Source organism: Acipenser ruthenus, chromosome 17 (assembly GCF_902713425.1).
Source record: "Acipenser ruthenus chromosome 17, fAciRut3.2 maternal haplotype, whole genome shotgun sequence".
Classification (NCBI taxonomy): Eukaryota; Metazoa; Chordata; class Actinopteri; order Acipenseriformes; family Acipenseridae; genus Acipenser; species Acipenser ruthenus.
This window is the reverse complement of record NC_081205.1, coordinates 12,146,108-12,160,235: the sequence shown is the minus strand read 5'-3', so window position 1 is coordinate 12,160,235 and position 14,128 is coordinate 12,146,108. Positions and strand designations below refer to the sequence as shown.

The 14,128-nt window shown below is 41.8% G+C and overlaps 1 protein-coding gene and 1 non-coding gene across 2 annotated transcripts; one reads left to right on the top strand and one right to left on the bottom strand.

Moving 5' to 3' along the window:
- Window positions 1-271: 271 nt before the first annotated feature.
- On the bottom strand, window positions 272-344 carry trnar-ucg (transfer RNA arginine (anticodon UCG)). The gene has a single exon. It is a non-coding gene; the product is annotated as a tRNA-Arg (tRNA).
- A 2,844-nt stretch (window positions 345-3,188) lies between these two features.
- Window positions 3,189-10,804, top strand: LOC131697940 (large ribosomal subunit protein mL62-like; the record flags this gene model as incomplete). The annotated part of the gene is made up of 4 exons (XM_058989979.1): window positions 3,189-3,240; window positions 9,016-9,098; window positions 10,151-10,320; window positions 10,654-10,804. Coding segments are annotated over 4 exons (390 nt in total), but the record flags the coding sequence as incomplete, so codon positions are not given.
- Between the last annotated feature and the right edge of the window lie 3,324 nt (window positions 10,805-14,128).

Genomic DNA, 14,128 nt, shown 5'->3' with positions numbered 1-14,128 from the left:
CTTCACAGATTTACACTAATTTTGAATTAATCTACGTAAGGAATTGATCATTTGACATATACTGGACTATACATTAGGTACATTTCTAACGGGATCACACTGATGTAGAACATATTTCTATATTTAAGTTAAATTATTTTCCTTACCACACTAAAGGAAAAGAGCCTATATCACTTTTTAAAACGCAGAAACATGTACACTGATTTACATTGCATTATTTGATCTGAACTACAAGTTACACAATTAATAAATAAAATCTAAAATAAAAAAACGACCACGAAGGGACTCGAACCCTCAATCTTCTGATTCGAAGTCAGACGCCTTATCCATTAGGCCACGCGGTCTATTTTTTCATAATATAGCAAACAAGTACAGCACTACCACAGTCCTAAAGAGGTACGGAATTAAAAAAGCAGCCAGTAGCCCCGCCCATACCCTAAAGCTATGTGCTTACCCAATTGGCGCTGCCTCTTGTCTGTTATTTTCCTATTGCTGAGTGATGCCCCGCCCCTCGTACTCAGGGCACAAATGGAATTGACTGACGCTTCTGTGAAGTAATGGTTTTATAAACAATACATACCGGTATGTGATTGTTAATATGAAATATATATAAAAGCGGCTGAAATATAAACTGACAAAAAAATCTAGCAGAGGATGGTTTCGATCCATCGACCTCAGGGTTATGGGCCCAGCACGCTTCCGCTGCGCCACTCTGCTTTTGCGCATGATTTAAATGTTTAATAAGATACTGTTAAATTAATTAATATAATGGACTATTTGTTACTATTTAATCATTGCGGTTAACGTTACTTTAGGGTGGTAAAGTTAAATTACCTTTACCAGACACCGTGTTTAAATGGTTACTGACGCTAACCATGTTGAAATATATGTTTATTCATTTTTATGAATAATAGCTGAAGAGAGGGGAAACGTCTGGAAAGTTTATTATAAAACAGTCATGAGAAAAAAACATACACGTTACATCCCAGAAGGGACTCGAACCCACAATCCCTGGCTTAGGAGGCGAGTGCCTTATCCATTAGGCCACTGGGGCTCCTAAAGAAAATGCCGTTCTTGCTCATATTAGTGTGCCTGACTATCGCTAAATACAGAATGAAAGGTAACCCCCCAAAAAAAATTATTAACGCTTTACCTTTTTACCTGTATTGTACTCTGCAAGCTTTTTACGGTCACCTCGGATTTTTCAGTACAGGTTGCGAAAGCAGACAAAAGCAAATAAAAGTATTTCTGAGGGTTTTATACTTTAGGTTTTATGGCTAAAAGGTGCCATCCCACAACTTTGCAGTGAATTTCTCAGCATTTATTATGATAGAAACGTCAGTTCGATGAAACACTTTTTAATAACTTAAAAATAATAACACTATGTAACACAATTTTTGTTCCTGGGTAGTAAGTGTTATTTCCTAATTGCTTATCCCTCAAAAGTATATAAAATTGCTATTATTCTCCACAAACTTTGCTTTTGTGACCAGGACAGTGATATTTTGAAATGTACCTAATTCCAATGAGAAAACGGGCGAATTTGTGTCTTTTCGTTCACATAAAGTCAGAAAAAAACAACATATGAATCCAAATTAACATGTATTTATACTAAAGTAATACAAAAATGACTACAAAAGATTTAGAAGCGAGTAGTTTTTCGAGATTTACGATTATACTGTAAATCACTTTCACGAATCAGCCCCCAAATGTTGTCTCCCATCATGTTCTCGTAATATTGTCCTTGGTAGTGGCGTTCAAAGTCCAGTATATCCTGGTGGAAGCGCTCGCCTTGCTCCTCCGAGTACACTCCCATGTTCTCCTTGAATTTATCAAGATGAGCATCAAGGATATGGACTTTGAGGGACATCCTACAGCCCATTGTGCCGTAGTTCTTCACCAGAGTCTCAACCAGCTCCACATAGTTTTCGGCCTTGTGATTGCCCAGGAAGCCCCGAACCACTGCGACAAAGCTGTTCCAAGCCGCTTTCTCCTTACTAGTGAGCTTCTTGGGGAATTCATTGCACTCCAGGATCTTCTTTATCTGTGGTCCGACGAAGACACTGGCTTTGACCTTTGCCTCAGACAGCTTAGGGAAGAAGTCTTGAAGGTACTGAGCTCTAGAGCTCTGACAAATTGTTTCATAAGGCCCAATTTGATGTGCAGTGGTGGCATCAGCACCTTCCGGGGGTCCGCCAGTGGCTCCCACTTGACATTGTTCCTTGCCACAGAGAACTCGGTCCGCTGTGGCCAGTCCCGCCTGTGGTAGTGCGCCTTGGTGTCCCTGCTGTCCCAAAGGCAAAGATAGCAGGGAAACTTGGTAAAACCGCCTTGGAGACCCATCAGGAATGCCAACATTTTGAAGTCTCCTATGACCTTGATGCCATCTCAGAAAAATGCAGATATGTATCCACTTAGGCAGCTGGAACTAAACTGAACTGGTGGGCTTAAGGCCCCTGTATTTATACTACTATTTATATTACTGGAAAGTTCTAGAAAGTTCTAGAAGTTACTCCAAATTTACTCAGCACTGAATCTATCTGGAATGTTCTGGAAAATAGGTAAATTTCAAAATATCACTATCCTGGTCACAAAAACAAAGTTTGTGGGGAATAATAGCCATTTTCTATACTTTTGAGGCATAAGCAATTAGGAAATAACATTTACTACCCAGGAACCAAAAAAAAAAAAAATTGTTACACGGTGTAATGCTAAAACGAAGGTCCCACCGAGATTTGAATTCGGATCGCTGAATTCAAACTCCAGAGTACTAACCGTTACACCATGGAACCCATATTTATGCATTGGCCACTTAACTGTAATAAATACATCATTTTATTATTATTCTATTTTTTTGTAAGCGTTTCTACTGCGATTGTTTTAATTAGCACTAATCTTGGACTACCTTACCCAGGGTAACATTACACAGTCCAAGATTGGTTTTAATCGGGCTGTGAAAGCAGCCGAATATGTTTACAATGACTTGGATCCGGGAATCCAGAGCTTTAAAAACTGTAATAAGTCCAGACTAGTTTGGAAAAGCTTGTCTTCGTTCAGACGGTATCACAATCCCCCATCCTTCACTGCTATGACATAATGTGATGCATTGAATTGCTACTTTTTATAAAGCATGTTATTGTGAAGCATGTTTACTGACGTGCACCTTTTGTTTTTGTGTAGATCGCCTCACCATTACCTACTGTCGAAGCAGTGGCCCTGGAGGCCAGAATGTTAATAAAGGTATGGAAATGGAAGTCTTTGTTCAAATATTCACAAGCATGTTTCAGTAGTTCGGGACAAACACCAATCACAAAATGTTTTAGTACAAATATTTATTGTAGAGAATGCGGAGTATGCGATTTAACAGAAGTATGCTGTATATACACATTAATTTGGCATCAAACCTAACTTGGTTTGAGGGTTCGCTGCCTGACCAACTGGACGAGGCTGAGACCCCCATTTGATAAAACATAAAAACTGTTATTAGGAAAGGTGGAGATGGGGAGGTGGTGGGTTACGATGAAATAAAAACGCAACTGAGAGATAAGTGAAGAGGGTATTTATAGTGCTAACAATTTAAATTAGCTAATGTGTAAATTGAATGATTCAATTTGGTGATGCGGAGATTGGTGTCTGACCCTCCTCCCGAACTTTAATTATAAATTTTATTTCAGTAGTTCGGGACAAACACCAATCACAAAATGTTTTAGTACAAATATTTATTGTAGAGAATGCGGAGTATGCGATTTAACAGAAAAGTATGCTGTATATACACATTCATTTGGCATCAAACCTAACTTGGTTTGAGGGTTCGCTGCCTGGCCAACTGGACGAGGCTGAGACCCCCAAAAAGAACAAGCCGGTCTCAATGCCACAGTTAGAATTGAATATAGCCCACTTGAAGGTTTAGCCAACCTTTAACAAATGATCATCAGCACGCAGGAGAGGAAAACAAAACCCATTTTTGGGAAATAAACCTCTGGGAATCCATGGCTGATTCGATTGCCCTTCCTCCAGGCAGGTTACTAACACTTAAGAGCACATTTCTGTAAAAGCATTTTTAGGCTCCATAATATTTGTTATAATATAAACTTGGTAAGCACTGGAGGATCAACGACCTAACCGTTTGATAAGAGAGTCTGGAACTCAGTGGGAAAAAGCTGCTACGATTCTGAAGGAAGGACCGGAAAACTGCTCAGCTGCGAATCCGGACCTGGAAATAAATCAGGTGAAAGAAGAACAAATGTTGGGTGACGATTGTTCAGTTTTCGTTAATAAACAGCGGGCCTGAGGGTGATGCGCCCTGAGAAAGATGGAGATGGACAAGAGAGAAAGGGGTCATATGGGCCAACATGGGAGTTTAATTTATAAACAAAATTGAAAAGCTTTCTCTAATCTTCCTGGTCCGTTTTACTTCTTTTGAGCAGGAAGGAAAGGGTATCAGATGAGGGGATTGCTAGGTCAGAGATTAAGGGGTGAATCTGGGGGTTGAATTTGAGAGCGATGTAGACTCCCAGCACCTATGGGAACACAAGAAGGCTAAGAGAAAGAGCTGTAAGGTTTTATCTAAAACAGGCAGGAGTAGCTGGAGCAGATGAGAGGCACCAAGAGAGTACGTTGATGGCAATAGGTAGGCAAGCAGGAGGAGAAAGAGATTCTGATAGTTGAAGCCCTTTCAGGATTAGTGAAATTTGTGAGTTGCAGAGTGTAGAGCTGGGACAGTGAAATTGAGTTGAGTTTGTAGAAAAACTTTATGCTGGAAATTCAAATCTTATAGCTCTGTTCTTAAGGGACATAAAACAGGATGACACTACGGGCACTGAAAATGATGGAAAGGAATGTTGAATGCAAAGTGAAATTTTAAAGCAATTCCAGGATGACCGGTACATTTGCAGTGAGCGGGGAGTGATGCTGAGAAGAGTTGTTTCTTGAGCCTGCAGAAATCAGGGAATGCAGCAGGTGGCTCACATGAATGTCAGGTCTGAAAAATGAGGAATCTGAGTTTGCAGGAGGTCATCTTCGGAAGCCAATGCTCTGAATCTCTGCGTTTGGAAACAAGAAAGAGAATCAATTATATTCAGGTGGCCGAGAATGTGTTGAGCTCTGAAAATGAACTGATGAGTAACAGATAAACAGGTAATCCTTCTGAATATTCTCATTATATGGTGGGAGAATGAACGATCTTGTTAAAGATTTAGACTGAAGGTGAATTGTGAGTGGAGAAGAATGGATTTTGAGCCCAGGAAGACCCCCAAAAGGAGTGCGGCTACAGCAAATGGACACACTTTGCGCAATGACGAGGAGTGATCGGTTATAGGAATAATGCTGAATTCGTTGGGCCATGGAGCAGAAAACCAATTTTCCCTTGTAGTATCCTCCAAAGCCAAGAGAGGGAGCTGCATCTTTGAACGGCTGAATGTCTTTGTGCAGCAGGAGACAGTTGTCGTAAAAGAAAGTACTGCCATTCCTTTCTTTTAGTAGGAGCACCCACAGGCGGAGTTCCTTGCGAAAAAAAAAAAAAAGAAACCAAACCATAAGTATGACATCATTGAGGGAATCGACAGAAAGGATCAAATAGAGAGAAGGTAGGAGATAAAAGCTCTGCCTCGAGGATTTATCCTCATTGCATACAAATTGCAAAGCATATGACATGGTTTATTTAAATTTCGAGAAAGCTTTTGACAAAGTCCCACATAAAAGATTAATTTCTCATATTGAACGCAGTAGGGATTCAATGAAATGCATGCACGTGGATTAGGGAGTAGTTAACATGTAGAAAACAGAAGGCCTTCAGAGTATGCAGTATTGCGGCCCTAACTGATGTTCAAAGAAATGGGAATGGTTTTGAAAGTGTTTGAATAAACTGCCGGTAAGCTGAAAGAAGAAAAGCATCTCACAGAGAAGAGACCACTATGGGGTCGTGCTGGACACCCATGGCGGCCGGGGAGGTCACTGCAGGGGCCTGCTGAATGCCTGCAGTGAGGGGAGGGTAACCTAAAAGGTTACATTTGGAAGACCGCGGAGGTAAGGAATAGAAGGGGGCAGTGGGGCCCTGTTGAAGCTCGCAGCTGGTAGAAAACCGTTTGACAGAGAAGGGAGCACTATGGGGGCCTGCTGGACGCCCATAGTGGCCAGCGAGGTCACTGCAGGGGCCTGCAGTGATGGGGGGTGGGGAATGCGGGAGCAGCCGCACCCAACTGTAATTACTGATTAGAGAAGACATCAAAAATAGAGCAATGTAACCAGTGGTGTATTACAGGGATCAGTATTAGGTCCTCTGCTATTCCTAATCTACATAATGATTTAGATTATGGCATAGTAAGCAGACTTGTTAAATTTGCACACAACACAAAAATAGGTGGAGTGGCAAACACTGTTGCAGCAGCGAAGGTCATTCAAAATGATCTAGACAGCATTCAGAACTGAGCAAGCACATGGCAAATGACATTTAATAGAGAAGTGTAAAGTACTGCACACAGGCAAGAAAAATGTGCATTATAAATATCATATGGAAGATACTGAAATTGAAGGAATCTTTGAAAATGACCTAGGAGTTTATGTTGACTCAGATATGCCTTCATCTAGACAATGTGGGGAAGCTGTAAAAAGGCCAACAAGATGCTCGGATATATTGTGAAAAGTTTTGAATTTAAAATCAAGGGAAGTAATGTTAAAAATGTACAATGCATTAGTAAGACCTCACCTAGAATACTGTGTTCAGTTCTGGACACTTCATTAAAATAAAAAGGATATTGCTGCTCCAGAAAGAGTGCAAAGAACAGCGACCAGAACTGTCCCGGATTTAAAACACATGTCGTATGCAGACAGGCCAAAAGAAAAGAAGCTATTCAGACTTGAACAAAGACTACGCGGTGATCTGATTCAAGCTTTCAAAATCCTAAAAGGCATTGACAACGTCAACCCAGGAGACTTTTTGAACCAGGACCAGGGGTCACAAATGGAAATTAGACAAAGGGGCATTCAGAACAGAAAATAGGAGGCACTTTTTTACATAGAAAATTGTGAGGGTCTGGAACCAACTTAGTAATGTTGAAGCCGACACCCTGGGATCCTTCTTGATGATACTCTGAGATCAATAAGCTACTAACAACCAAACGAGCAAGATGGGCTGTATGGCATCCTCTTGTTTGCAAATCCTCCCATGCTCCCATGTAGTTTAAATGGCCTAGGAGGGACAGAAGATTGAGTTTAGTTGGGGGGGGGGGGGGTGGGGGACCGGACAGAAAAGTGGAAATATAAAAAATACAATCCCCTGAGGACAGGCTCAATGGGCATGATTTTAAATGTGTTTGATATATTGGCTTTAGCCAGTCATGCGTTTTTCCCAGCAATTTTGATTAAGAATATGGCGTGGTCGATTTGCATATTGCAGGGAGCAATCTTCGTGAGGGACTGTTGATGCTGGATGTGATGGAGTTACGGTGAGCGGAAATGAAGGAAGTTACAGGCAGAATAGCACAGGTTCCTTCAATGAAGTTATTACAAATCTGGCAAAACAATCTCTGGATACAAATGCTCAAAACTGCCGATGAGCAGTGAGGGAAGGGAACCAGAAAGGTTAGGGAACCTGCAGTGAGGGAAGTGAACCAGAAAGGTTATAGTTAGAGGTGAAGGGAGCACTATGGGGGCCTGCTGGATGCCCATAGTGGCCAAAGAGGTCATTGCAGGGGCCTGCTGGACGCCTGCAGTGAGGGAGGGGAACCAGAAAGGTTATAGTTAGAGGTGAAGGGAGCACTATGGGGGCCTGCTGGACGCCCATAGTGGCCAAAGAGATCACTGCAGGGGCCTGCTGGACGCCTGCAGTGATGAGGGGGTGTAACCAGAAAGGTTACAGATGCATATTATACAACAGTGGCGGGTGTCGAAACCCCCAGGATAGATCGCGGGAGCAGCCGCTCCTAACTGTAAAAACAATCTCTAGAAACAAATGCTCAAAACTGCTGAAGCGCAGAAAGAAAAGCATTTCACAGAGAAAGGATCACTATGAGGGCCTGCTGGACGCCCATAGTGGCCAAAGAGGTCACTGCAGGGGCCTGCTGGACGCCTGCAGTGAGGGGAGGTAACCTGAAAGGTTATAGTTGGAGCCAGAATGCTCAGGAACTGCTAAATGAGCCTTTGATTGACAGGTGCGATGGTCCTGCTTTCGGATTTTTCCGGTAGTAGAAGCGCTTCGTGGAGATGCAGTCGGTGCGGGCGAGGTGTTTCAAGTCCGCTTATAATACGCGGAAATTGGGCTAGCTTCTTGAGTCGCGGGTTGGAATTTGTAAAATACCCATACTGACATGGGTTGGGCTTGTTTTGTCGTTACACTTGGCAACACTGGGTAAAGCAACGATCAGTGCTGACGTCATAGCGCCTGCGACGGGAAGGATGAAATAAAGTAAACAAATTCTCCTTACGTGCTGTAGATTTGAATGGGATGTTGTTGCTACGAAGATAAAGCTGGATCCGGGAGATCGTCCAGTCTCTGATTTCAGGAGTTGCGGAGGAACAGTGGCCAGGCGGGAGCCACAGCAGACAGGAGAAGCTGACATCTGGGCAGAGAAGTTTGGAGTGGTAATACCGCCGACCAAAGTTGTGGTGGAGTTGGCCCGGGAAGGGCTGGTTGAACTGGTTGCGTGGATCTCGGCTCCGGGGAAACAGCAAACAGATCGTCATCCGTCGAAACGGAATAATCCAGAATGCAGACCATGATGCGTGCATGTACGATGAAATCAAAACGCAACTGAGAGATAAGTGAAGAGGGTATTTATAGTGCTAACAATTTAAATTAGCTAATGTGTAAATTGAATGATTCAATTTGGTGATGCGGAGATTGGTGTCTGACCCTCCTCCCGAACTTTAATTATAAATTTCATTTAATGTACAGGGTGATCAGGAGCACTGTTGTGGGGAAGTATTCTCCACAGAGTTAACTAGACAGGCAACAACATCACAGGTTATAGAGAGTCAGCTACTTTTGTGTTATAGTACATTTTTCACATTTTGTTCTAGTAAACACAAAAGCTGAAGTCCGGTTCCACATACAAACAGCTGATTGGATTCCTGAAGATGTGCGACAAAAGATTATTTCTCAGGTAACTTCAATACTAAGATTACATATTCACTTGAGCTGACTGCTAATAACATTGAAGAAATGTCAAAGTTAACTAACAGCTGGTGTGTAAAGGGTAAATATTTTAACTTGTAACTGAAATGAAAGCTTAACAAAAAACACCTCTATGAATCTGTGCTATACGATGAAAACATGAATAAAGTCAGACATTGGTCTAATTAGTTTGTTATAAGGCTATGATTTTGATGCAGTACTTTTTAGTTCGTTTTACTGGCAAGGTGCGGCAAAAAAACAAGAATTCACGGAAAGTTGTCCAAATGTAGGTTTAGCTACATCAACATACACAAGAGCATTTAAATAGTACACCAGAACCAATAATATAAAGACTTGCTTTTGACTGCTGGCAAGTTTAAATGTTACTTTAGAGTGAACCAGGATTTCGAGTTTTCCACGATTCGGAAATAGAATGTTGTAAAAAGAGCCCCTAAGTTGGAAAACTTCTGTTCTCCGATGCATTGTTGTTCTTTCTTTACAGAAAACAGCTCTCACAATTGTTTTTCTTTTAGCTGTCACCCATTTACATACTTGCTCGCTCAGTTATCTCATTCGCTGACCTACACAGCTACACATAAATGCTGCGTGAATACACAACCAAACAATTTACAGACACTCGCAGATTAGTATTTTCAGTACATTTTTTAAAGGAAATAAAGGAAGCGCCTCATCAAATGTGTTTCACATCCATTTTCAGGCGTCCAAGACTACATTCAAATTCACGATTTTCAGGATTTCCATGACCTCTGTGACAAAATCGTAGCCTTAGTTTTACTTACAAAAAAATACCATGAATTGCATACATCAGGGGATAGCAGCGTGACATAGTACACAGCTGCGTGACACTGGAACATTTACAAAATTGAGGAGGTGTGTGAACTTTTTTTTTTGTAAGTAAATAAATATCAGGGACTTTAATATGTTCTACTGTTTTGAGCACTACATGTAATAGGTCAGGCCTCAGAACTGGCTGTTAAAACCCTGTTAGTTATGTTTTTATTGATTTATTTTGCATCTCAGCATACAAACCGAATAAACAGAAGTGGGGAGCTGATCGTCACCTCGGAAGTGAGCCGGTACCAGATGCGCAATCTGTCTGACTGTTTGCAGAAGATCCGAGACATGATCGCTGCTGCCAGCGTGAAACACAAGCAGCCTTCCCAAGAAGACGTGGCTCTCCGACGCTACAGGTAATCTTCCTGTGACACCAGGATCTGATCAGGGCTGCCAAGAGCTCATTTAAAACTGGGATCATTACCTTGTACCACGACACAGCAATGCACTAGCCCTCAATTATACTATTTCAGATGCTGATCCTTCCCGTAGCAAACAATCTAACCGCACTCTGCTCTAAGAGGGTTGTGATATTGGCGTCACTTCTTGGATTTTGGATGATAACAGATATTAGCTTCATGCTCATTTTCCCATATCCAGTTGTCTTCATGTTTACAAACTATTTGATCAGAGATGCCGTAACCTTACAATTTGCCTCCAGAGCAAATTAACATTGTTTCTCTTTTCAGGATAGACAAAATGAACCGAGAACGCCTGCAGCAAAAGAAAATGCACACTGCAGTGAAGCGAAGCCGACGCGAGGAGTTTGATTGAAGGTGATGCCAGGATATGAAGGCTGGCTGCATTGAAGCAATCTGTAAAGAATAAATGAATGACTTGTACAAAGTGTTGTTTTTTCCTCGTTTATTTTAATTTGTCGGCTGGTTTTGCTGGGTTGGGTAATTGGAAGTTATGAATAGTTTTCTAAATAGTTACTCGGATGTACCACATGTGTAAGAGTTGATCAGTTGAAAGAGGCATGATCAGTATGACTCTAAAATACTGGCTGGCACAGTGGACTGTAAATTAACATCTTAAAATACATCTGCACATTGCTGTGTGTTTACAATGGTTGTGGTGTTGGAAAGTTAGGTTACTTGTTTGCTGAGCAGTGTCAAAGTAGCCTCCTGACATGGTAATGGTAAACTGAGTGCGTGTTTCACATTTTTTTAATGCGTACAAAAGGCAGATAAGCAGCTTCTCTGGACCGCTGGTTTTCGTTCTCAAAGGGATTTATTTTAGCAAAGGGAAATTGGAAGTGTACATTAAAGCTCAACCACGCCTTCACCAATACCCAAGATTACCATATAACTCCATGTGAAACTCAAAATGGAGTGAGGTAACCAGTGGTGTACCACAGGGATCAGTATTAAGTCCTCTGCTATTCCTGATCTACATTAATGATTTAGATTCTGGTATAGTAAGCAAACAAAAAGTTAAATTTGCAGACGACACAAAAATAGGAGGAGTGGCAAACACTGTTGAAGCAGCAAAGGTCATTCAAAATGATCTAGACAGCATTCAGAATTGGGCAGACACATGGCAAATGAAATTTAATAGAGAAAAGTGTAAAGTATTGCATGCGGGCAATAAAAATGTGCATTATAAATATCATATGGGAGATAGTGAAATTGAAGAAGGGAACTATGAAAAAGACCTAGGAGTTTATGTTGACTCAGAAATGTCTTCATCTAGACAATGTGGGGAAGCTATAAAAAAGGCTAACAAGATGCTCGGATATATTGTGAGAAGTGTTGAATTTAAATCAAGGGAAGTAATGTTAAAACTCTGCAATGCATTAGTAAGACCTCACCTAGAATATTGTGTTCAGTTCTGGTCACCTCGTTACAAAAATGATATTGCTGCTCTAGAAAGAGTGCAAAGAAGAGCAACCAAAATTATCCCGGGTTTAAAAGGCATGTCGTATGCAGACAGGCTAAAAGAATTGAATCTATACAGTCTTGAACAAAGAAGACTACGCGGCGATCTGATTCAAACATTCAAAATCCTAAAAGGTATAGACAATGTCAACCCAGGGGACTTATTTGACCTGAAAAAAGAAACAAGGACCAGGGCTCACAAATGGAGATGAGATAAAGGGGCATTCAGAACAGAAAATAGGACGCGCATTTTTTACACAGAGAATTGTGAGGGTGTGGCACAAACTCCCCTGTAATGTTGTTGAAGCTGACACCCTGGGATGCTTCAAGAAGCTGCTTGATGAGATTCTGGGATCATTAAGCTACTAACAACCAAACGAGCAAGATGGGCTGAATGGCCTCCTCTCGTTTGTAAACTTTCTTATGTTCTTATGTTCTTATAGAAACGTCAGCTCGATGAAACACTTTTTAATATCTTAAGAATAATAATGCTAAAATGATTGTCCTACGGGGATTTGAACTCAGATCACAGGATTGAAAGTCATGAGTGATAACCATTACACCATGGAAACCATATTTATGTGTCGGCCACTTAACTGTAATAAATACATCATTTTATTATTATTCTATTTTTTGTAAGCGTTTCTACTGCTGCTGTTTTAATTTGATACGTTTAGGTTATATTTTAGACAATTTGGTGGATTCTTGATCTCCTTAGTTCGATCTAGGCAGCGGTGAAGAACTTCAGATATTTTCCACAAGGGGGCGATACACCATGGCAGCGGCTAACCACAGTAGTATTGGTGTGAACCAAGCAGAAACTTAATATTTTTAAAAGCGTGAATATGAATTTACAGAAAAGAACTTTTCCAAAATATATAAATGAAAAAAGATAAATTGGTTGGCCAAGAAATAAACTATGGTATGCATTCTCTAGATTGTGGAACATTCATAGAAATAAACTTCCTGCTGATTTCCAAATTTCCTGAAGGAATCAGAGCCAGACAGAAGCACCTGCCATCAACCAAGTGCCTGAATCAGCTCCCTGCACACTGTATTACATTCCTCCATTTCCCAGCCTGGGTCAGCTCTCTGCACACTGTACTGCATTCCTCCATATCCCTGCCTGAGTCAACTCTGTGCACACTGTACTGCATTCCTCCATATCCCTGCCTGAATCAGTTCTCTGCACACTGTACTGCATTCCTCCATATCCCTGCCTGAATCAGCTCACTGCACACTGTACTGCATTTCTCCATATGCCTGCCTGAGTCAGCACTGCACACTGTACTGCATTCCTCAATATCCCTGCCTGAATCAGCTCTGCACACTGTACTGCATTCCTCCATATCCCTACCTGAATCAGCTCTTCACATTTTACTGCATTCCTCCATATCCCTCCCCGAATCAGCTCTTCACATTTTACTGCATTCCTCCATATCCCTGAATGAATCAGCTCTGCACACTGTACTGCATTCCTCCATATCCCTGTCTGAATCCGCTCTCTGCACACTGTACTGCATTCCTTCATATCCCTGCCTGAATCAGATATTTGCACACTGTACTGCATTCCTCCATATCCCTGTCTGAATCCGCTCTCTGCACACTGTACTGCATTCCTCCATATCCCTGTCTGAATCAGATCTCTGCACACGGTACTGCATTCCTCCATATCCCTGTATGAATCAGCTCTCTGCACACTGTACTGGATTCCTCCATATCCCTGCTTGAATCAGCTCTCTGCACACTGTACTGCATTTCTCCATATCCCTGCCTGAATCCGCTCTCTGCTCACTGTACTGCCTTCCTCCATATCCCTGCATGAATCAGCTCTCTGTACACGGTAATGCATTCCTTCATATCCCTGCCTGAATCAGCTCTCTGCACACTGTACTGCATTCCTCCATATCCCTGCCTGAATCCGCTCTCTACTCACTGTACTGCCTTCCTCCATATCCCTGCATGAATCAGCTCTCTGTACACGGTAATGCATTCCTTCATATCCCTGTCTGAATCAGCTCTCTGCACACGGTACTGCATTCCTCCATATCCCTGTCTGAATCAGCTCTCTGCACACTGTACTGCATTCCACCATATTGCTTCCTAAAACAGCTCTGCACACTGTACTGCATTCCTCCATGTCCCCGCCTGAATCAGCTCTCTGCACATTGTACTGCATTCCTCCATATCGCTGCCTGAATCAGCTCTGCACTGTACTGTATTCCTCTATTTTCCTGCCTGAATCAGCTCTGCACACAGTACTGCATTCCTCCATATCCCTGCC